Source organism: Peromyscus eremicus, chromosome 13 (genome assembly GCF_949786415.1).
Source record: "Peromyscus eremicus chromosome 13, PerEre_H2_v1, whole genome shotgun sequence".
Lineage (NCBI taxonomy): Eukaryota > Metazoa > Chordata > Mammalia > Rodentia > Cricetidae > Peromyscus > Peromyscus eremicus.
The window spans coordinates 37595651-37620096 of NC_081429.1; the positions used below are offsets into that span (position 1 = coordinate 37595651).

The following is a 24446-nucleotide window of genomic DNA, read 5'->3' on the forward strand; positions in this document are numbered from 1 at the left end:
GAGGGGAGGCTGAAATGGCCCCACCCAGGCTCAGGGACCGGGCCTGGAGGAGGGCCAAGGGGCCAAGAGATGGGCGGGGGTGGGGGGTGTTGTCTTGGTGTCATAATTGGAGTCTCACCCTCCTGTGGAGCTATTGGCTCTTGTAGAGTCCCAGACTGCCTTTGATTGGCTTGTCCGATTCAATCTGGTTCTCTAGCAAACTAGAAAGGAGGAAGTGTCAACCGATCAGCACCAGAGGACCGATTTGTGGTTCCGGAGATGCTTCGGAATCCAGGCGTCTCTCCTTCTCTCTCCCACCCCCTGCTTTGTGTTATCTTGCTGTGTGTCACAACTCTTTCTGGACTTGATTTTCCATCTCTGTCCGGAAAAAGAGGAGATGGCTCAGTCCGTCCCTTCTGCCAGCAAGATTTGTGTTAAAAGAACTGGAGGTTGCTGCGGCTGGTGATGTAGCTTAGTGTGTTGAGCGCGCAGCATGCAGGAGACCCTGGGTTCAATCCCTAAGCAACACACACACACACACACACACACACACACACACACACACACACACCAGAAACATAAACAAAATCCCCAAAGAAGCAAACTAAAAACCCAACTACAAACCAACCTAGAGACAGAATACTTACTGGAAGTTAATTATCTCAGATCCCAAATGAAGAAGTTAATACAGAAAACTCCATACATTCAGGAGGAAATAAAATAAGCACTGTAATTATTAAGCATTTACTGTTTGCTGTGTGGCAGAACTGGGGTCTGGCATAAGTTTTCGGTGAGAATAGTCATAAGCTGGCTTTGGCCTAGTCAGGCTGTTAGGGATGTTTGGTTGGGCAGCCTGCTTTGTGTAGTTGTGAGCTGCTAAATTGTCCCAGCCAGGGATGCCTGGGTTGGGATTGAGGACGGAAAGAGATGCTCATGTTCACCACCAGGGGATGCCAGAGAATGCCAAATGGGCTCTAGGCTCTGTAGTTTTTCAAGCCTCATGTTCTTTTTCTTCCTGGGACTCTGCAAGTCTGGAGACCTGCACTGGCTGGGGAAATTCAGCTGCTCTGTGGCCTGGGTGGATGCATGTGTCATGGAGGTGGGGGTAGATGGAAGCCTAGGGTGGTGTTCTTGAGGAAAGAGTGAATGGATAGAAGGATAGATAAATATGTGGATGGATGGATGGGTAGATGGGTGGGTGAATGGATATGTGGATTGGTGGGTGGGTTAGTAGGTGGACAGATAGGTGAGTGAGTAGGTAGGTGGATGGGTGGGTGGCTGGGTAGATAGATGGGTAGGTAGGTGGATGGATGGGCGGCTGAATGGGTGGGTGGCTAGAGGACTCTCCAGGCCCTTCCCTGATGCTACCCTATCTCTGTACAGGTACGTGCACTACTTCAGCGGCCTACTCTCTGGCTCCATCAAAATGAACAACAAGCCCTTGTTCCTGCACCATGTGATCATGCACGGCATCCCCAACTTTGAGTCTAAAGGAGGTACCTGCCCAGTCCCCTCCCTCCAGCCTCCATTTCCTTCTCGGTGGCCTTGGGTGGTAAGCCATATGCTACGCTGTAGTGTCGTCCAGGCTCGTTTGGGGATCTCAGCAGAGCTCAACCCTTGTCCTCTGCAACGCGGGGTTGACACTTGGCCGTGCCTAGCGGCAGAAGACACTGGGGGAGGCGTTTTTTTTTTTTTTTTTTTTTTTTTTTAAGATTTATTTATTATGTATACAGTGTTCTGCCTACACGCATGCTTGCAGGCCAGAAGAGGGCACCAGATCTCATTACGGATAGTTGTGAGCCACCATGTGGTTGCTGGGAATTGAACTCAGGACCTCTGGAAGAACAGCCAGTGCTCTTAACTGCTGAGCCATCTCTCCAGCCCCCGCGTGTTTTTTTTTGTTTTGTTTTGTCTCCTTAAAATGCCTTACAAATGAAGTTAGTCTTTCCCCCTTTCTTGCTTCCTTCTTTTCCTCTTCTTTTCCTCTTCCTCTCTTCCTCCTTTCCCCTCCCCATGTCTCTCACCTCCCAACCATTTCTGCTTCTTGACTGACACATCCCCGTCTCTGACAGGGTGCCGACCGTTTCTCCGCATCTACCAAGCCATGCAGCCTGTGTACACATCTGGCATTTAGTAAGTCGTCTGTGTGAGTGAGGACAGGGGTGGGGCAGGAGGAAGGGAGAAGGAAGGGAGCCTGCTTCCTCCGGAGCACGCTCCCTCATGGCCTCTCTCCCTCAGCAACATCCCCGGAGACAGCCAGGCCAGCATCTGTATCACCATTGAACCAGGGCTGCTCCTGAAGGGAGACATCTTGGTGAGCTCCACCCTCCTCCTTAAGTGTCCCATCTTTTGTCCTGCTCCCGCCCTGCCCTGGGGACGTGGGACATGCATCTGTCTCCAGGGAGCTACGGAGTTTAGAACTGTGGGTTCCCACAAGCCCTCCCAGACTCACATGGTCTTGGTCTGCCTTCCTCCCTTGGAGTGGATATTCTTCTCCTAGCTTCGTCTTTTGCTCTGGGGCAACTTCAGGGAACTTCCATTCCATGTGAACTGTGACCTTCTAACTCAAGACTGGTGACAAGACACTCCCGATTCTAAACTCAGACCGGCTTGCCGTAGTTAAAGGCCCTGTTTCCTTTTCCATACCCACCTGTATGCAGGGACATCTGGGAGGACATTTCCCACAACTCCAGACTGTTCCCCTCCTCTTCTCTTCTAGAAGTTTCCCAAAGAGCTTTGAGATCTTGTTTGGCATTGGTGACCGCTCTCTCCTGAGTTTGGGGTGAGCCTTGGGGGCTCAGCTAATGGAGCCAGTTCGGAGGATCCCTGCGACCTGACCTTTCTCCCTTTGCCCCTTTCCCACACAGCTGAAGTGTTACCACAAGAAGTTCCGGAGCCCGGCTCGAGACGTTATCTTCCGAGTGCAGTTCCACACCTGCGCCATCCATGACTTGGGGGTTGTTTTTGGGAAGGAAGACCTGGATGAGGCCTTCAAAGGTGGGCTTCCCTGATGGGCCAGGATGGGACTCTTGTAGCAGGATGAGACTCTTGTAGCAGCGTGGGATGAAGTAGTGGATGCAGGGGCTATCTTTTCTGAGGGGGCCCTGGATGATAGTGCGAGGAAATTGAGGGAGAATCATGATAAGACTGAGGTTGGGGTAGTCTTAGAGTTCAGGTTGTAATAGTGATCGAGATGATTCTCCTCTAGTCCATCCCTGTACCCCAAGACCCCTGGGCTGTTTTGTGCCTCCCACCCTTCTCTGGTGACTGCTCCAGATTGTCTCCTTCTTGTCCTACCCCCTTGGCCCTTGTTCCACGTGACCATTGGGAGTCAGTTTTCTAGCATCCACAGGTATCTTAATACTGGGCTCAGTATTACGTGCTGGAATCAAAGTGAAACATGATGGATATGGTCTCTGTTTTGGTAAAGCTGAAACGTCTTGAGGAGACGGCTGTGGCAGGAAACAAGCATCCCTCAGGAAGGGTGCATGTAGGGATGGTGCAATAAGGAGGAAGAAATGTGGCCAGGGGAGGCTGGGGTCTAATGTCCACTTAAGGCTCTGTCTAAATCACCTTCAATCCTGGAGAGACTGAGAGAGATAGAGAGAGAACGGGGCGGGGAGAGATCGATCCATATGAATATCTGTATTCATGCATGCATTCATTTGTACATTTATTCTGTTAACCACCTATTAACACACCATCTTTCACCCATCCACCTGAACTTTTGTTCTGTTATCTACCCATTGGTCTGTCTGCCCATCCATCCATCCATCCATCCATCCATCCATCCATCCATCCACACAGTTACTCATATGCTAATGCATGCATGCATCCATCCATCCACACATGCATTCACTGTCCACCCATTAGTATACCCACTTACCTATCCACTCATCCACTCACCCACCAAGCATCACTAGTGTGTTAGTACATGACAAACATGTTCTAGATACAAAGTGAAAACAGTTAACCCCTGCCTCTGAGAGTCCAGAGTCTCATAGGAGAGACACAAACAATTATGAATTGGTGTACATAGAGATGAACACATGCAGAGCATGATCGTGTCCCACAGAACAGATATGATCTTTATTGGGACCTCTTCCTACAAGTAGTGGGTGGTGACCCAGAACAGCCAGGAAGGGCCAGATCAGAGGAAGGGCAGCTCTCCTGTGTACTCTGACACATGTGGTGGGAAAGGATGTTATGTGAGAGCTCTCTTTGCATCCGAGCCAGGAGGAGCAACATGAGAGATGCTGTGAGTTTTAGGACAGATTATAATCAGTCTTGAAGGGTGATGAAGGTGGAGCTGACAAAGTCAAGAAGAGGTTGAGGAGACAGAAGGAAAGGGATCCCAGTTCCCTCTTGCATAGTGCGAGTGTTGTGTTTATCTAATTATTATTTATAAATAAAAAATCAGGAGTCAGAGATCAGGGTAGCAATCTGAATGATCAGAGAAGTGGCAGAGAAGCGACCAGTGACCTCCTGTCTCTTCATTCCTCTATCCAAAAGACTGAGATCCTCTCTAAGTCCTACCTTATTACTTCCTGTCTATCTGTCCTCAGTCCTCCAAACCTCTATGATTAATTTTGGTCAGCTAGTAGCTAGCTCCGCCCTCTGATTCAAAGCAAACTTTATTGTCTTTTTTTTTTTTTCCTGGAGCTGAGGACTGAACCCAGGGCCTTGTGCTTGCTAGGTAAGCATTCTACCACTGAGCTAAATCCCCAACCCCACTTTATTGTCTTAATGTGATCAAAATATCACACATTTCCCCTTTTTGTCTAAATTAAAAGGAAGGTTTTAACTAAAACATAGTAAAACTATATACAATGATAACCGTTATCAGGTAAGAATTACATTCACAATGTCCAGTCCATTTGCATTTGGCAAATTCAGAGAAAATACTCTTATTATCTATCTTATCTTGTTGAGTCCAAAGTTTGATACCTAGTTCACTTTCTATCCTAACTTGTATTACCAACCCAAAACCATACTTTTATGTCTCTCAACCTTATACACTTTACATCTCTTTTTTTTTTTTTTTTTGGAGACAGGGTTTCTCTGTGTAGTTTTGGTGCCCTGTCCTGGAACTCACTCTGTAGACCAGGCTGGCCTCCAACTCACAGAGATCCACCTGCCTCCCAAGTGCTGGGATTAAAGGCATGCGCCACGACCACCTGGCACCCTACACCTCTTTTATGAGTTTCTTTTCTGGATTTGGTAACAAGGAAAACTATAACTATAACTATCTAGTCTTCAGTTCCCTCAGAGACCTGAGAAGGATATATTACCTGGGTAAACAGGAAGTGCAGAGCAAACAACTTCCAAAACTATAGAAATGACACAAACAGTTGGCTCTTCTGTAACATTGGGGCATCCATTTTCGGCCTACAGGCCTAGGATATCTGACAGACTTTTCTGTGAAGCAGGAATTTTGAAGGACTGTCCTGCTTTGTCTTGATAAAGTTCATTAGTCACTTTCTTTTGTGTCCTGCTTATCCAATTTGGACAGCATATTGTCAGCACTCAAGGCAAGGGCAGTTTCTTGCCCAGGGGCTAATTTTTGCCACAAAGAAAGTAAACTCCATATGGAGTTTCTTTGATGTCCATCATCTTCTCTGAAGTAGATTGGTGCTGCCAGGAGCAGACATGTCTCATTACCATAAAAAGCCTTATATTATTAAAACATCTTAAATGCCATATTCTGTAGATCTCCGAAGTGTTTAAAGACCACCTGTCTATCTAAAATATACCTGACCTTGAAAACCTACTTAACATGACTACAAGTTTGATTGTAATAGGTGACTAACTAGTAACCTGCATTTCTTTATTATCATGAATAGTTTTTGTTATAATAACTTTCAAGGACTAGAAAATTCACATTACATTGTTAAATGAGCTGCATAGGTACAATACCTTAAATAAGAGTAGAAATGTATGTATAGTATGTTCTAATAAAAATAACCTTAAATTTGTACCAATATACAAAAATTCATGCCAATGTAAAATATTTAAGACTAGTAGTTGCTTTTTTAGTTTAAAAGTAGATTCAATAATCTACCCTTTTATTTTATATTTTCTATATCCCCCTTTTTCTTTTCAAAATGAGATTCCTGAATCTAATCTCCTTTATTCAGTCTTTTCTTGACCATTACCAGTAACAACTTGTAACCAACCCCCTAAATGATGACAAATATCCATAACCCACCCCCTAAATGATGACAAATATCCATAACCCACTGAATGACCAAAACCATCCACCTCACCTCTTGGGAATGTGGGCATTGTGTTCTCTAGATTGCTTCCTGCTGTCTGGGGGGTGGGTGAGGGCATCTCTAGGGGACCCTGAGAAAACTGAGATAATGATCAGGTCCTGGGAGAGCTAGCTGCATCATTTGTTGCCAGTCTCTGTGTAATGGGAAAGTGTAGGGCTTATCTGAAGTCCTGGCTGGAGTAGTGCATGAGGCTGGATCATCTCAGCTAGCCGCCTTGAAATTGTCCTGAGCAGTTTGTAGTCCAAAGCTGATCCTTGGGTGGTGTTTGTCAGCCTAGTGGCGTTACCATAATTCAGGTGGAATCATTGTTGTGGGGTTCCACCATCTTTTTAGAGACTTCAAAGGTCATTGTTAGGAATCGTCACAGTTGATTGCAGAAAACTTAAACATTTTAAATGTCATATGCAGCAGATCTTGGAGAGGTTAAAGGACCACAATTTGTTAAGTACATCCAGAGTATGAAAACTTAATTCCTAGTTACCTGATAGAGACTCAAACCCAAAATCATGTACAGGAAGCTAGGTGAAGCCTTTTTCTAGAATTAGTTAGTATTCTATATGACCATTAATATCATGACAAAGTTTAATATATATATATATATATATATATATATATATATATATATATATACAAATACTATAAATTTCAAGATAATATTTATACCTTAAGAAAAGTTTTAAAGAGTCAAAATAAAACCAAAGGATTAGGAGATTAGTGGCAATAGAATAGTTCCTTAAATTTGGTTTTTCTTTTGTCCCAGCTGGCTCTCCTGACATGAGACAGAGATTTGGCATTTTTCTTTAACAAACATGCTTGGATTTAGAGAAGGAGAGAGCCATACTCCAACTCCAAAGCCAGCTTTAATTTTTAATTGAACTGGGACTACAAAAAGACCATTTGTCTTATATATCTGTAGAGAACAGCAGAAACAAACATTTGGGAAGATTTATGAAATTTTATCCTGTTGGAGATGTGATATACCATTAGGCCAATTTACTCTTCTTCTTGGGACATTTTCTCTGGATGATTCGTCCTTTTTCTTCACATGTCTCATTTGTCCAGTGTTCTTAGAATTCCTTAGTTGGATGCCTTCATTCTCCTGGAACGACAAAAACAAAACCCTGCCTCAACCCAAACTTTGGGGATTTTCTTTTTTGTCAGGTTCTATCTGATCAAATGAAAAGCATTTGTTAGTCTTATAAGTTAGTTTAGATTGAATGGCCACACTGATGGATGAACTGTTGCCTCTTTTAATTAAGAGGTCTCTCCTGTTTGAACCTAATCTTTATCAATCTTGATGGTATCCATAGTTTTTCTTCTCCTATGGAAATAAAAACAAAACCTCGTTCCCAACGTAACTCATATCCTGGTTTCCATTCTGAGGTCAACACATCTTTAGAGTATACAGGCTGATTTAATTCTGTAGTTTTTCCCTATTATCCAATGTCTCTCTGCAGCTGTCATTCCTTTCTCACTAGCGTTTAAAAAGTTTAAAGTTAGTAAAGCATCATGCAAGCTATCTCTGGGTGCATCATGCAAGCTATCTCTTGGGGGGGTGTCTTTATTACCTCTTTCTTTTTTTTAAAGCATATCTTTTAGAGTGCAATAGATCTTTCTATAACTACTTACTTTGTAAGATTGTGTGGTATACCTGTAATATATGCTTTATATTGTAATATGAAAAAAATCTGTTTCATTTTACTAGAGACATAATGCTGGAATGTTGTCAGTCTTAATTTGTGCAGGTATCACCATGATGGCCGTAACTTCTAATAAATGTGTGGTTACAGAATCAACCTTTTCAGAACTCAAAGCAAATGGATGCCCATTGAAATCCTGAAAAAAAAAAATATATATATATATATATATATATATATATATATATATATATATATGGTGTACATATTTTAATTTTAATTATTCCAAACTCTGCAAAATGAAACACATCCATTTGCCATTTTGGGGTACTTCCTGCAGGTAGTGGAGTTTGGTTATACAAAGAACAAGTGGGAATATTTCATTATAATTTCCTTGACTTGTTGTTGCCAAGTGATAGAAAAAGCAAGCATGGAGAACCACAAACAGAAGTGTAGCCACAGTGTCTGTCCTAGTTAGGGTTACTATGGCTGTCATCAAACACCATGACCAAAGCAAGTCGGGGAGGAAAGGGTTTATTTGGCTTACACTTCCACATCACTGTTTATCATGGAAGGAAGTCAGGATAGGAACTCAAAAAGGGCAGGAACTTGGAGGAAGGAGCTGATGCAGAGGCCATGGAAGGGTGCTCCTTACTGGCTTGCTCCCCATGGCTTGCTCAGCCTGCTTTCTTAGAGAGCCCAGGACCACAGTGGGCTGGGCCCTCCCCCGTCAATCACTCATTAAGAAAATTCCCTACTGGCTCGCCCACAGCCCGATCTTATGGAGGCATTTTCTCAATGGAGGCTCCCTTTTCTCCAGTGACTCTAGCTTGTGTCAAGTTGATATAAAACTAGCCAGCACAGTGTCTGAGGGAATCAGTGAAATAAATACAAACCTACCCAGATTTAAAAAGAAAGGAGGCTGGGTGTGGTAGAGTATGTCTGTAACCCTAGTACTCGGGAGGCTGAGGCAGGAGGATTTTGAGTATCCCAGACTGATCCTGTATTTTTTTAAAAAAAAGGCGCGCGGGGGGGGGGGAGGCAAAGAGTAGGAGTAACAGGAGACAAATAATCCACCTCCATAGTGGTGAAGCAAGGGGGCTTACTAGAACTGACTTCTAGAAATAGTGGTGTAAATAGTGACTAGAGCCTTAAAGATGGGATACTGTAGGCAGAAACCGAAAGGGTTGGGTTTGCCTCAGGAAGCAGAGCTCTGGCAAGGGTGCGGCCTGCAGTTCCAGTGTGGCATTCAGCTGGGTGTGTAGCTCAGTGGATAGTGTGCTTGCCTAGTGTGCTTGTGAAGCCCTAGGCTAGATCCCCAGCACCTATAATTTCAACACTAAAAAGATGGAGGGCAAGAGATTGAAGTCCATCCTTAGCTACATAGTGAGTTTGGGGCCAGCCCGGGCTACCTGACAGCCTGTCTCAAAATAGTTTTTTCACTGTGTAAGCATGTGCAACTTCCTCTGTGTGAAAGGTAAGTGTAGACAACGCTATTGTATTATTAACCATGCGTGCATATATGACTGAGTTCTTTTCTACAAGAAGCCTTTCTCTTTGGGGATCCGGGGTCCATTTTCTCCTTTGCTTCTCTTTCAGATGATCGATTTCCTGATTACGGCAAAGTGGAGTTTGTCTTTTCCTATGGGCCAGAGAAAATTCAAGGTACAGACCACGGTCCAGCCCTTTCCCTGTGTCCCCACCTGTCCCATCTCACTCTCCTCAGCACCCTCCCACTCTCACATCCTCCCACTGGTCAGCTCTACAAACAGGATGTTAGAGGTGGGTCAAGGTAAAGGACCAGGGTATCAGAGCGGACTTCCAGCCAAACCTGATCCAGCACCTTAATATTAGTCTATCTAACAAAAATAAAGGCCGACAGTGAGGCGCTGAGTTGACTGAGCTGTTCTGGTCCCTTTAGGTCACCATCTTGTTACATTCAGAGACTGAGGGCCTTGGCAGATGGAAGGGACAGCCAGAGCACATTCCAAGGTCCTGGGTGGATAGTGGGTATTTATGAACCCAAGTGGCTCAACCCGGAGGCCAGTTTAATAATATCCTTTCTTCCTCTGGACTCTAAACACGGAGACCAGTTGCTCTTCATCTTATTTGAGAACAGAATGGGAGGAGATAAAGTTAGGTTACAGGCAGAGGGACTCTGGGAAGACTGAAGACAGGACCGGCAGGCCAGGAAAACAGGCTACCCTGGATGAGCTAACACACTAGCTGCTGTGTTGACTCTGAGGTTACAAAAGAGACTGGCCTCTTCTTGCGGATGTCTGTCTGGAATAGGGAGCATCTTAAATGGGGGCAGAGACAGGCCTGGGATGACCTTTCCCAGGCTGTGTCCTTTCAATATCCTGCCTGTGATTTCCCTGCTGTCCCTACCTACAGGTGGTCCAGGACAAGCCTATCCCCTTTCCCTTCTCCAGTCTCCAGAGCTGACCCTTGCTCCTGCCCCAGGGCCATAGATGATGTAGAAGCAGCCACCCAGAGGGTGGGGGCATGCTTTCTGTAGGGTGTGTGTGTGGGTTCTTTCTTTATCAGTGCCCTGTCCTGATTTGCCCTTATGACCTGGTCCAAGACTCCCGGGTTCTTGAGGCAACCCGAGTTATTGTCCCACTCTAGACATTCAAGACAACAAGCGGTTCCATGGGGGAGCTCACTGGTCTTCTGCTTTACTAGGTGCTTTACCTCTTTTCCTCTCCATCCCCTCTGTCCACTGCCGGCTCCCCACAGGCATGGAACACCTGGAGAATGGGCCCAGTGTCTCTGTAGACTATAACACCTCTGACCCCCTCATCCGCTGGGATTCCTACGACAACTTCAATGGACATCGTGAGGATGGCATGGAGGGTAGGTGACCCATGACTGCCAGGCTCTCGCTGAGCTGGGCAGCCCTGGCCTGTGCGACCTTGGTTCTCTGGGGTCTCTGTAGAGGAGCTGGCAGTCCCTGTTCCGTCTCTTTGGAACCTGCCCTCAGGTGTCTCCAGGTTGCTGTCTGTATTCTTAGAGGTCACAACGTGGGTATGTAGATGAAGTGTTTGGGGTCTAACAGCTTCCATGAGGACCCAGCAAAAATGTCTGAGAACTCAGTGTGGCGTTCCAAGATGCAAGAGAGAAAAAACAAAACAAACAAACAAAACAAAACAAAACAAAACACCAAAACAAGCTGCAGAGTGGGAACAGTGCCTGTGCCTACTTAACGTGCCCGAAAACACCAGCATATTTCATATCCAGCTGCGGGCAGATGTGCCCTGGAGAGTTCTGTGGCGGGTGCATTTATTTGTTTGGCTCTTGGAATATGTAGGAGAGAGGAGGGGTAGAGATAGAGGATGAAGCCAGGTACCTTGAGATGCTCCCTTGGGTTTTAGCCCTTGGCTTGTTTTCTGGTTCAGCCATAGGGTGGCAGAATGTTAGAGCAGGTTGGAGGGTCCCCTGCATCTGTCTTCATAATTGGGGTCACTGAGATCTTCTGAAAGGGAGGACCATGACTTACCCCTCAGACCCAGGCTGTGCCCTCTCCAGGACACCAGTGGCAACCTCTCTCCCCACCAAAAGCCAGCTGGGGCTTGCTCCAGTGATGGAGTGGTACTGGGGAGGGAGAACATGGCCTGGGACTCACACCTGTTTACCTCTGCATGGCTGTCCTCTGTCACCCTTGCCCAGGCATCCTGTATGGCTCTGCCCTGGAAGCCATGCTACAGGCGGGTATCGGATAGGCTGGAGGAGGGAGGCTTGCTGAGGATTCAGGGGTTTCATAAGAGTGCCTTTATGTGCAGCACCCCAAGGTTGGTGGCTTGCCCTTGTACCCTCTCAGGGGTCCCCCTCCCACTGTGGTCCTTGCCCCCCATATCCAGTTCCCATCTTCTGAGTGCCTGAGTGGCCTGGGCATGGGGTGGAGCTGAGGATGGAATGGATTGTCTCTGAAGCTGCCGCCGCCAGCCAGCCTCGCTGTTTCTCGTTTTGGGGAAGTTTTGCATTTTTAACAAGAACATTTGGCAATTTGAAGGAATTTTTAATACCTCGCCATCTCTCCCTGGTAGGGATTCAATGTGGTGATAAATGTAAAAACATTTCATGAGCTCCAAAGTGCCAAGAGAATCAAAGGTAGAAAAATTAAGGACTAGAAGGAATGAATGGGACCAGCTCAAGGGAAAGAAGGAGAATAGAGGCCTAGGGTCTGAACAGGGAAACCTGGGGTAGGAGGTGGGTTCAGCAGACAGGCAGGACAGACAAGGGAAGGTCCTGACTGGCTCTGCAGCCCTCACCCCATGATCTGCTTCCCCAGCAGGGGAATGGAGCTGGCAGGACCTCGGGCCAGTTACAAGGTCAGCTGGTCTTATCAGGACAGAGGGGCTTCTATACGCAGGCAGAGAAGCTGGCCCTTTGCCTATAGAGGGGCAGATCGGGGCTCTGCTCTCGCCTTCCTTGCCTGGCCTGACAGCCTAGGCTGGGACAGTTGCCAGGAAATAGATGCCCTGGGCTCTGACTCTTGTCTTGCTGCCGCCCCTGGGCTGCATCCCCATTGGGCCTGGAGACCCCAGGGCGAGCCCAAAGCTTGAGCATGGACTGTGTTCTAGTCCTGTTCCTGTTGGGGAGCCTTTCTGTGGAAGGTTCTCTATCCTGGAGGAAAAGGGCTCTTTTTTTTTTTTTTTTTTTTTTTTTTTTTTTTTTTTTTTTTACTAATGGTCAAGAGGAGGAAGTGGGAGACTTCTTGTCACCTTAGTTGTGGGGAACAGTTTGGTTCATCTGTGTGTAGGCTAGGAGGAGGAGATAGTGAGGGAAGAGAGGAAAGAGATGGAAACCCATATTGGAAATAGACTCTGTCCACGTACAGTGGCCAGGGAGAGGGTGTACCTGCCATCCCAGGGACTTCTTCCTGGGGGTCTATTGTCTTAGCTCTCTTGGGTTACCATTCGAAGGCACCACAGGTGGGCGCTAAGTGACAGAAATTTGCTCTTACGGTTCTGGGACTGGATTCTGAGACCAAGGCTGATGTCCTTGAGGCCTGTCCGTCCCCTCAGCGTGTGGACTCTGCCATTGCCCTGTGTCCGCGTGGGTTCCCCGCTGTGTGTCTGTATTCCGTTCTTCTCTTTAGGTAGGGACCATGGGTATACTGGAGTAGGACCCGCCTTAGTGACTTTCTTTTGCCATAGCCAACCCTTTCTTCAGCCACTGCACTCTGCAGCCTGTGGCCCAGCGGGCAGGGCTCAATCCGTCATATGTGGGATGGAACCTTTTGTGTTCCATGCTGGTGGAGACCCAGGCCCGGGTTTCTGACCAGGAAGAAGTGAGAATCCTGGGCTGTGGTGGAGAGCTGTCTGGCTCCTGCTGCCCTCCTCCTCAAAGCTGCCTCCACCTCCCTCTGCGCTGGTGTGGAGCCAGCCAGCTTGGCCCTGGCTGACACCACAGTTTGAGCCTCCAGGAGTCCCATTAGCTCCTTGGCCCGAGTTCTGAGCCCCATGCCCCGGTCCCAGCACCCCTTGGGTGGGGGCAGGGCTTTGTTTTTGCCTATGCTGCACAGAGCAGTGTCCAAATTCTTCCGGAGGGTTCCAAGACTCTCGGAAACAAGTTCCAGTAGCGGGGTGGGGTGGTGGCCTGCTGCTTCTGAGGAGCTGAGGAGCCGGGGAGCCGGGGAGCCAAGCTGCCTCAGGGCCGTCTGCCTGCTGCCCTCTGACTCCTTGGCCATCAAGCTAATGGGAGTCAGGATGGGGGACCAGGGCTGGTGCTGGGTAAGTGGGAGCAGGGAAGCAGATTCTCAGACTGGAAGCCAGGGGGAAGGGAGAAGAAAATTCATCCCGTGCCTTGCGGGAATGGCAAGGATGCCGCTATCTGTCACTTCTGGGTTTTACCTGTGTGAGGTGCCCAGCTGAGCCAGGGCAGGTGGCGAGGGGTTTGGTTTGATGCCCAAGCTTCCAGACGCTCTGGCTCTGAGGAGAGCCGTATACTTTCTTAGGGGAGAGTTCTAAGCCCCCCCCCTCCCCCTTCGGTTCTTCTGTCTCAACTGAGAAGAGTCCCTTGTCTACAGTGAGGAGTCACAGTTGGGTGACTATGGAGGCGAGTTTGTCCAAGGATTGGCTTTTTTGTTTTATTTTTTTGAGAGAAATGGGGGGGAAGTTAGGGCAGGGAAAGATGCTACAAACAGGCAGCAAATGAGGAGAGAGACACAGAGATGTGGAGAGGAAGATCTGGGCCAAGGGTTCTGGAGAGTTGGCTCAGTGGTTGAGCACACTGGCTGTTCTTCCAGACAGAGGATGTGAGTTCAATTCTCAGCATCCACATGGTGGCTCACAGCATCTGTGACTCCTCCAGTTCCAGGGGCCCTGAGGCTCTCTCTTCTGGTCCCCGAAGGCACCAGGCACACAGGTGGTGCATATGCATATATGCAGGTAAAACATCCATACAGAGAAAATAAAAATAAAGATTAAAAAAAAAAAAAGAAAGAGGATGTAGGAGTAGACAGCATTTCTTCTCTTTCTGAGCTCAACCAGTATTTCCTTAGGGGGCTTATGAGAGGCGGAGATGGTCTTGTCTCATTTACCTTCTCAACTCTTGAGCTCCAGGGAGAAAGAAATGGCAGAGTGGTTGTGTCAGTCAGCATAGGCCAGCAGATGCTGCAGTAACAAACAGCCCCATTCCCATGGCTTCCTCCAGCCGAGCATAGTCCCTGATCAAGGTATCTGTCCACCAAGGATGGGAATAGACCTCTGTTTACCCTATTTTCCCTAGGGAGGGGGGCTTTGTCTAGAAGTGTCTCTCTCATTGATGCTACCACAGAAGGAGGGCTCTGATGTTCACTAGGCTTCTGCCAGGAACTGACATGTTCTTTCTGCTCACATTTCATTGGTTAAAACAAGCCAAGGTCTATGTCTAACTCCAAAGGGGGCATGCATGTTGTGTATGCATGCAAGACAGGAAACTTGAGGACAGGTGGAACAGACCACTGTATACTGTAGAGTCGGTGGTGTGGAGTCTAGAGTCAGACAGTCTGTTTGCGATCCTTGGTGAAGCCGTTGTACCTCTCTGAGACCTTGTCCATAAAACAGGTACCGTAACAGGACCTTCCACCTAGGGGAGGTACTTCAGAGTCAGTGAGGGCCAATGCCAGAAGTTCAGTGTTTGCTAAGTGCTGTGTTGGCAGGACTTAGTGTCTGTGGCGGCCATGCTGGAGTAGATAAGACAAAGATGGGATTTTGTGAGTCCCGCCCTTCTAAGAGGCCCCTGTCCCCCCCCCCCCCCCCGCCCCTACTCTCCGGGAATCATCTCCATCTGACCCACTCTTGAGACTCAGGACACTTGCCTCCAACATCTGGAGAGTTACCCTCCCCCAGCCTTCAGGTTCCTCATGAGTGAGTTAAGGGGGCTGGATTCCTAAAGGGGGTGCCAGCTCTAAACCACGGTGATGGTGATGCTGCTGCTGCTGGTGGTGGTGGTGACCGTGAGAGACTGATAGCACATTCTGGGTGCTGGATGTTTTTGGTTAACCTCCCCCCCCAAACACCATTCATTGGCCGAGCATTGTCTTGTCACCTCTGGGCCTAGCTGGAGCCCCTTGGTTTTGTTCATGTCTGCCCTTTTGCTCTGCTCTGTCCTTCCTTGTCTCCATGACACTAAGGCTACTCCCATTTCTTCTCTGGTTACTGTGACATGACGGAAAATCTAAAGGGTTGGTAAATTCAGTCATCAGTTCGGAGTTGGCAGCTCACCTTGTCAGCCCTTGCCTGGCCATCACTCTGTGTGTGTGTGTGTGTGTGTGTGTGTGTGTGTGTGTACATGTGGCCAGGTTGTATGTGTTTGTGTGGTGTGCATGTGCACATATGTACACATGTTTGTGTGCCTATGTATGTGCTTACAGGAAATAGAAGGTTTACTCTTCCTAACTTGAACATTTCAAGGTAGGAAGAGAGGAGGTTACAAACATTCTAGAACTTTCTTCTAGAGAGACTGAGCCAGTCACCTGTAGATTCGGAGGACTGTGGGTTTGTGACTCTTGAGTACCTTGTCAGGAGATCTGGAAACTTCCCATGGGGCCTGGTAGCTTCTCTGGATGTTCCTTAGTCGCTATGCTGTCCTCCTGGCCCCCTTGGGTCGAGAGACACTGAGGTGTGAGTGCTGTGTCTCAGTGTGGGGTATCAGTAGCGACAGTGACATGTATATGCATGAAGTGGCTGCTTGGGAGGATACTGGGTTCCTCTTTCATCCCCTCAAAAGAGGACTGATCAGCAGGTTCAAACACAAGATTGGTGTGACCTTGTGGGTAGAGGACACAACTCCCATGACCCAGCATCTGCCAGCCACCTGCCTAGCATCGCTCCCGTGGGCTGGGGCTGGCCCCGTCCTGATGCCCTTGGTCCCTGAGCTGGCCTGCCCTGTACTGCTGCTGGCAGGCTTGGGCAGCAGTCTGCGTCCGGAGCACGTGGTAAGCTGATCCCTTCCCTGCTGAATGGGTCTTTGGTCTCTCAATCTCTGCCATCGGGAGGAGGTGGAAGGCTGGAGCCACACTCTAAGTGGTGCCAAGCTTGCTGCCCGCAGCCCAGTGCCCAGATGGAGGCTGGGGACAAGGAGCATGTACTCTGTCCCCTCAGGCTCCCCTACCTCTCCTGCCAGACCTGGAGATGAATGTAAGTTAGCTGGCCCTGGCCTAGGGTACCGTCTCCTCCTCCATATCCAAGAAATGGAATCTAAGTTCCTATTGATCACGTGCTTTTCTCATCTGCAAAATAGGCTTTCCATCTACCCTCCTCTCTCCATTCTCTCCTCTCCCATCCTCCCTTCCCTCTATCCTGCCACTCCTCTACCCTCCCCTGCTTCCATCCTCCCCTTCCCCATCCTCTCTTCCATCCATCCTCCCCTCCTCCATCCTTCCTCTGTCCTCGCCTTTGGTCCTGCCCTCTCTCCCTCCCCCCTTACCCTTTTTTCTCCTCTCTTCCCCTGGTTCTTAATCATTCACTAATTACAAGTGGTAGGCACCAAGTTAGTCCTAGGGTTTGGAGAATCAAGTCTAGGGATGCTTGGGGATAGGGAGCAGGAGTGTCACATACGTTTCCCAGCCACCCTGAACCCACAGCCAGATGGGGAAGGGTCCTGGCCAGGTGACATCCTCTGACTTAGAGCCACTGGCTTTAGAGGGACAGCATGTGGCTGGGCCCTGACAATGGATATAGCATCCTCCCTCAGAGTTAAAAGGCCGGGACACTGGTCGAAGTCTAGAAAGCTGAGGTTAAGAAGAGCACTCAAGGCCAGGCGTGGTAGCTGAGGCAGGAGGAAAACCTTTTTAGAAAAAAGGAATTAAAAGCAATCACGTCAGCCCGGCTTTCCTGAAGGCTGGGTCTTTAGTGGATGCTCGATAGATCTGCGGGAGGTATGGGTGACTAGAACAGGGAGGTGGGGTGGGGGTGGGAGGTTGCAGATGCTGTGTGCTGCTCAGGGTGGGTCCGTGTTTCCTCAGCCACGCCTGGGCCCTGCTGCTCATTGCTTCCCTGCTGTTGAAGGCACAGGGCTTTCCCCCTCTAGCTTGCGGGTTTTCAGAGATCGCTTTTCTAGGGGACTAAGAGCTGGATGGTGTCGTACTGGAGCAAGCCCTGTCCTCTTGACTGGTAGACCCTGTCTAACAGGCGAACAGCACAGACAGGTCCTAGGCTCACACCCACGGACATGCCACTGGACCCTCAGATTTATCTGGGCAGTGGCAGTTGTTACACCCAGCTCTAGTGGCTGTGGACCCCCCAGGAGGGCATCAGACTGCCTTAAAATCCAGACCCTCAGTAGGGAGGGGGTTCTTTCTGGAATCTGGAGTATGCTTCTCAGCACTGAGGTGTCCATCCCTGCTTTGGGGATGCCTGGCCTCGATCTCCCTATCCTGAGATGTTTGCCTGGGGCTGGCACCCAAGGCTGGTGCAGAGGGTCTGCCCTCCGGCTTGCTGGTGAGCAGCTCTGCTGCTGACTGCCTCGTCCTGCTCTGGGTACTTCTCCCCCTCAGCATCTTCATCAAGGAGCTGCTCTGTGCCGGGGCCTCCCTGGGGCCTTTCTTGCTACAAAGCTCTGTCCTTCCTGCTTTGGAGACCCACCCTCTGGGGCTGGTCTTCTTGCCTGCTTTCTGTCCCACTGACAGTTTGGGGACTGTGTGAGGGAAATTGTTTCAAGGGATCTAGGGCTGGCAGAAGATCAGTCCTTTCCTGGATGCCATCCCTCCCTCTACTTTCCCGGCTGCCCATGGGTGATTTATCTCTTCTAACTCTCTTTCCTTTCCACACCCCTTCCTGCCAGACCTCCCGAAGCCCAGTGAAGCTTAGGCTGGCTTCAGCAACAGGCTGGCTCTACCAAGAATATGGAAGTGCCTCCAAGTGTCCTGTGGAGGGAACGTCTCAGGAGGGAGGAGCCAGTCCCTAGGCAAGCAGGGCCTTGAGGATAGATGCTAGCATAGGCTTGGCATTTGGGCTACTCTGGTCAAGTCCTAACTCTGGTTGGCCCTGGGCAAGGTGCTCAGCCTTTCAGCCTCAGTATGGAGAGAAGGAAAACACCTGGCCGAGGACAAAGACTCAGAGGTTCATCACAAAGCCTTGCCTCTCCAAGGGACCTTGTAAAACACCTCTTGAAGTGAGTCAGACCACCTTCTAGCCATCCCAGCTAGAAGCAGACTTTTAAATCAGACTTCTGGCTCCATGACCAGCGTTGGTTCACTCTGTCCAAATGCAGGCTGTACCCCCTGGGTGGCTTGTCTCTTGATGATTCACTTCCCAAGCTGGGTCTGCCCTCCAGCGTTGGTCACAGCCCCCTCCACAAAGGACGTGTCAGAATGCAGACGAGAAAAGGCGTGGTTCTAGTCACCCTTGAGCCCACTGTACTGAAGGGAGGAGGAGATGGAGCACAGATCACTCGTGGCATGTAGCACCTGGGCTCCTCAGTCACATTGCCCCTTCACTTCCCAGGTATTTGCTGAATGCATACGATATGCCAACCCCTTCATTCCCCAGTTGTCGAGGACAGGACAGTGAAGGAAACAAGACCGCAGGGCTTCTGTTTTGGTGGAAGAAGGCAGGTAGATGATTTAAAGGAAAATTAGGGGCTGAGGTCATGACTCAGTCGTAAAGTGCTTGCGGAACCTTGAGGATCTGCATTTGACCCCCAGAGGATCAATGCCTGTCATGATGGTGGCATGTGCTTTGAGATCCCAGCATGGTGAGGCAGAGATGGGAGGATCCCTGGGGCTTGCTGGCCAGCCAGCGCAGCCTACTTGACAAGTGTATATATACTTGTATACACACACACGCGCACACACACACATACACACACACGCGCACACACACACACACACACACACACATATACACACACACACACACACACACACACACACACGCGCACACACACATAAAAGGTAGACAGCAGCTAAGCACCCCAGGGACAACATCTGAGGTTGTCCTTTGACCTCCACACACCCGCGCACATGCATGCACACCCACACAAATGCACACACACAGAATTAAAGGCATAGGATAAGAAGGTGTCCGAGTAAGTGATGAGACAAGAGAAACTTGAGCTCTGCACTCCAAAGAGGGGTTGGGATGGGCATGACGGTTAGAAATGTAAAAACAGGGATTGCCAATTTCGGTCTTATTAAGTGGACAGCAAAGACTTGAAGAGGATTGAGCTGCCCAAGTATATAACTGGGGGAGAACCTTCTAGGTGGTGAGGATGACAAGTGTAAGAGTCCTGGGGCAGGAGCGCAGGATGTTTGGGGATCACAAGTGGTGAGTGACGGTGTGGCTGAAATGGAGGCTGTGATAGGAGACAAGGTCCCATCTAATGGGGACCGGGTCACTTTGGATCTGGTAGCCATCGTGAGGATTGTAATGACTTTTGCCCTAAGCTCTTCTACCAAGTGGTATATGATGAAGACCTTTCCAAATAGCGTGCCAAGAGGCTTCTCATTTTTTTTTTTTTGGCTGCATAATATTCTATCTTACCTATGTGCCGTATTTGATTCACTAGTATTTTCTTTAAAACCTGTATTTAAGTAACAGATCTTTTAGGTTATTTCCAGTCTGCCTTTTCTGTTTCTAGAAAATGCTGTCATGGGTCATCTTGGGAATGTACAGTTTTTATTTGTGCAAGTCCTAGGACACCTTTCTGAGGGTGACGGGCAGTGACAGGTTGGCCTCTTTAAGGGCTGTACTCATTGGCATTTGTAGCCAGAGGGCAATCTGCTCCCACCGCTCTGTGTTCCCCTCCTGAGTGAGATACTGTAGAATGGCCGGAACTTCCTCTGCTTCTGCCCATTTCCCTGCGACCCAGGTAGTTTTGTCTCTGTTTCATAGATGAAGTAACACGTACAGAGAGATTAAGGTTCTCTAGCAGTGTTTGCACAGCCAGAAGAGGGATGGAGCCCGAGTTCTGGTACCCACTGTTCATCATCCCGTTCTGGTACCCACTGTTCATCATCCCGGCGCATCTCCCTATTTCTTCACAAGAGCAGGAGTGTGGAGGAACCCTGCCCTCCTGTCCCATGCAGCTTTGAGGTCCAGAGCCCTAGGAGCACGGACCTGAGTTAAAACAGGAAACCTGTCTGTCGACTCACCACTGTGCCTGCGTCCTGGAGACCCTTGCAGACCAGTGGCGGCGGGACAGGACAGGCCAGCCTTGGCAGGACAGGCCAGCCTTGGCCGCGAGCTGGAGCCACAGCTACAATTTCTCGTGTCCCCTCCCATTACCAGCCCCAGAGGGGCAGCTTGGGAGTCTTGGAGGGGGGTGGGGAGACACAGGCTAATTCTGCTGTGGGTGGAGCTGCAGCTACTGCAGGGTCAGCTTGCTCAGGGGATTAAGTTTCAGCATTTCTCAGATGAAAACAAATCGGCCTCTTTATTGCTCTGCTTGGCCTTTGGGACCACTACAGGCTGGTGCATATTTACGGACTTCCTGTAAGTCACTGGTTCTGCCCTAGTCCCAGGGCAGAAAATAGCCTTAGATGGGCTTAGAGCCTTTAGCCAGTGGCAGGCAGGACAGGAGAAACAGGTGTCTCAGCCAAGCAGTGTCTGGCTGGACATCTTCCCTGAGGTGGGCCGGCCTCTGGGAGCCTCCCACTGCTCAGAGGAACAAACCAAGGCCGGCCACCATCACCCCTCGGTACCCTTGCCTGTGACTCCCCATCTGCTGTCTGATAACACTTTGCTGAGCGAGGCCCCTCTATTATAGGGTGGATGATAGGGAGAGGAGGGTAGAGGTGGGCATGGGTTTTAGCTGTCGGCCTAGGATGGAGGTCTCATAACTGGGAGAACTCCTGTAGTTATGGGGTGAGAAACGGGAATGGGTGATGTTTCATTTTTCTCTTTTAGGTTCTTTTGAGACAGGGTTTCTCTGTGTAACCCTGACTGTCCTAGAACTTGCTCTGTAGACCAGGCTGGCCTCGAACTCACAGATACACCTGCTTCTGCCTCCTGAGTTCCGGGATTAAAGACACGCACCACCGCTGCCTAGCTTCAGGATGGCTTTTCTTGAAGTTGGGGTGAATTTTTCCACACATGCTTCTGTGTGGGTGACATAAAGAGATTGTGGCTAGTGTCTGCAAAGGAACAAGGCAACTTCTAGAGTTCCCTGACAAGACAGACTCGCTTTCTGGGTAAAGAGGACGCAATGTCTTCCACTCCAGACTCCCTGTTGCCTCTTCTCTCCTTTCTTGAAACTGTTTGTGCCCAAAGCCTCTCCCACAGGGACATAGATCTTCCAAGGGCAGAGCTGGATGCCCTCCAGCCCTGCTGGCTCCAGCTGGATTCTCCTTGCCTGGTGAGCCGAGGCAGAGCCGGCTGAGGGTGAGGCCCTGACTTCCCACTGCCTGGCTTCCCGTCCTGACAACTGTCACTGACACTTATCTGAGGCTTTAGCTGTGTGTCGCTTTGATTGCTTGGGGAAAATAAAAAAGGCCGCGGCCAGCCACGAGCATTCTTTGATGTTGGCTCTGTGCTCCCCCACCCCCAGGCCAGTGAGGTCAGACTTCGATATGAAAGCAAAAGCTTCCCTCAGATCTCTCCTCCCTCTTCCTCCCTCAGAGCCCCCTCGGTCTTGAACTAAGGTTGGGAACCTTTGAGTCCCCACAGGTGCTTCTTGTGGGAAGGGCCAGAGCTGGGCCAGGGGGCTGCCTCCCATCCTGGAAGGTTCCCTGTGGGGTGGAGGGTCTGGGAGTCAGGGAAGGTCACGTCACTCGTCACAGACCACCCGTGTCCACTGCCCAGCCCACACTCACGCATGTAGAAAACTCCCCAGACCCCTCCACATAGTTCCCTGTTATGCACTGAACCCCTGGATTACTCGGCAGACACCCTTCTGTAGAGAACTCCGTGGGTCACTCTGCACAGCCCCCTCTAGTGTGTTGAACCCGTGGACTTCCGGCCCTGCACTGCACTCCACTCCCCCACAGCGGGAGCTGTATTCTAAAGGCACACAGCCCCTTTGGCCCCCAGTACTACTGTCATGCTGAGAGAGCTCATGTCATTTTGAGTGAAGCTTTGAGATTGACCCACTAATGAAGGTGGGTCCTTAGGTGACCATGAACCTCTCAGAGGTGGTGTCACGTGGTTCTATCATGCTCATAGCTCTCCTTGGAATGCATGCAAATCCCAGGGAGCCCCTTCAAGGGATCTGAGTACTAGTCTGGCTGCCGGTGTATAGGTGGGCGGTTCTGAGCTGTCTTGATCACTGACTGTTGATGCCTCTGAGCCCTGGCCCTGTGCCTTCCTGCCTCCCTTTGGATGCGCCTTTGTCTTGGGGAGCAGAAAGAGCTTATGAACAGGATCATCTTTAGCTAGCTCCTGGCTGCTGCATTGGGCAGACAGTTCTGGAGGCCAGCGAGAGACACCTGTTTAAGCGTGGACATCTGGTGAATGGATACAGGCATGGATTCATTCTCCTTTGCTCCCCAAACTCCTCCATCCTTTTTCACCTTCTCCTCCACCTTCCCAGGTGAAGATGTTTCTGAAGCATGCCCACACCGGGAGCAGTGGGTGAGGAGAGGCAGGAGGGCCATGGGCGGATGTCCCTCTGTCCTTTGTCCAATGCATACAGCTGCCTGGGAGTTGACAGTCCACTTCCTGCAGAATCTTATCCTATTCTCAGGGAACATACTCCCAGACTGGCCCTGCCTGCTGCCTTCCTGGATTACATGTGGAGACCCCCAGAAGGCTTGCTCCCCACAGTCTGCCCTGCCCTGCCCTTGTAGCCTTGAACTGTGCTTCTTCAGGTCTTTTGGGCTGGGGGGAGAGCCTAGGGAATTCTGGCACCATGTTTTTATCACACACACACACACACAGCCTCAGTGCTGCAGACAGGCCCTCCCTCCTTCCCTCTTTCTCACCGCCCCTCCCTCTTCCTCTCCTTCCCTCCCTGAACCTTCAACAACTTGAAACCATGTCTGTCATAGGGTGTGGGATGCTTCTTCCTGCTCCCATGCCTCTGACAATGCCTGTTGCCTCCTTAATGATCCCGGGTTCTCCCTAGAACAAGACATTTTGAGCACCATGCTTTCCTTGGTGCATTTTGCCATGCTGAGAACTAAGCCAGCCAAGGTCACACAGTAAGCAGCGGAACTGGAGTCCCGTCTTCTGGGAACCCAGTTTCCCCTCCCTGTACTTCCCTGCCTCTGTCTAGCTCAGGTCTACCTACTGTGTGCCAGTGGCGTTTCTTCCAGCTATCAATGCACAATGCCTCTGGCTGCTTGTTCCCTGGGTAGCAACCCCCTGGTGCTGCACACCCCACCCCCACCCCAATCTCTGCCAGCTTTACTTCAAGGACCTGCTCACAGACCATGAAGTAGCTAGCCCTCCTGGGGACACTGTTCTGTTTCCTGTTTTCTTTCCTAACCCCAAGACTGCCAGAAGACAAAATGCACCATCGTTTTGTCCCTTCAGAACAAGAGCTAAGCGGCTGAGGAGATGGCTTTGTTGTCCAAATGCTTGCCTTGCCAGCACCAAGACCCAGGTTCTATCCCCAGGACCTGTGTACAAAGCCAGGTGTGGTGGGTAGGTGTTTATAATCCCAGTGATGGGGAGGTGGGCACAGGAGGATCCCTGGGGCTCAATGGCCAGTCCCCTTAGCCTTCTTAGTGAGTTCTAGGCCGGGGAGGGACCCTGTCTCAAAGGGAAGAGATTAAACAGTGCCCGAGGAAAGATATCTGATGTTGGCCTCTGACCTGTGTATACACACAGGCCCACAAGTACACACTCACTCTCACAAATGCATGCATGTGTGCAAGCAGAGAGAAAAAGAGGGAGAGAGAGGAGGGGGCAGGCGCTAACACTGCCCAAGAGCCAAGAGCCAGGCCTGGGAAGATGCTTCTACACCTGCCGGTGAATAGACAAAAGGGGTTAGGATAGAAACGGGAAACAGAACAGTGAGAAGGGACCAAGCCTCTCCAAGTTGAGATCATAGCAAGCTGATCTCCCCCCGCCCCCTGCCCTCCCCGAAACGGACTCTGCTGGGCCAAGGCTGTCCTGGGAAGGCTGGGCAAGTCATTGGATCTGCAGGCAGAAGCTGCTTCTCCAATGAGGTGTGGCCCTGTAGTGTC

The 24446-nt window shown here is 49.7% G+C and overlaps 1 protein-coding gene across 6 annotated transcripts in view; it reads left to right on the top strand.

Annotated features, from left to right (window-relative positions):
* Positions 1–24446, top strand: part of Tns1 (tensin 1) — a 174184-nt gene that overhangs the window by 89961 nt on the left and 59777 nt on the right. For all 6 annotated transcript variants that reach the window (XM_059278370.1, XM_059278366.1, XM_059278367.1 and 3 more), the window contains 6 exons: positions 1363–1475; positions 2052–2112; positions 2218–2293; positions 2847–2976; positions 9491–9556; positions 10631–10747. In XM_059278370.1, the coding sequence (XP_059134353.1) occupies positions 1363–1475; positions 2052–2112; positions 2218–2293; positions 2847–2976; positions 9491–9556; positions 10631–10747 (563 nt within the window). The remainder of the gene's footprint in view (positions 1–1362; positions 1476–2051; positions 2113–2217; positions 2294–2846; positions 2977–9490; positions 9557–10630; positions 10748–24446) is intronic.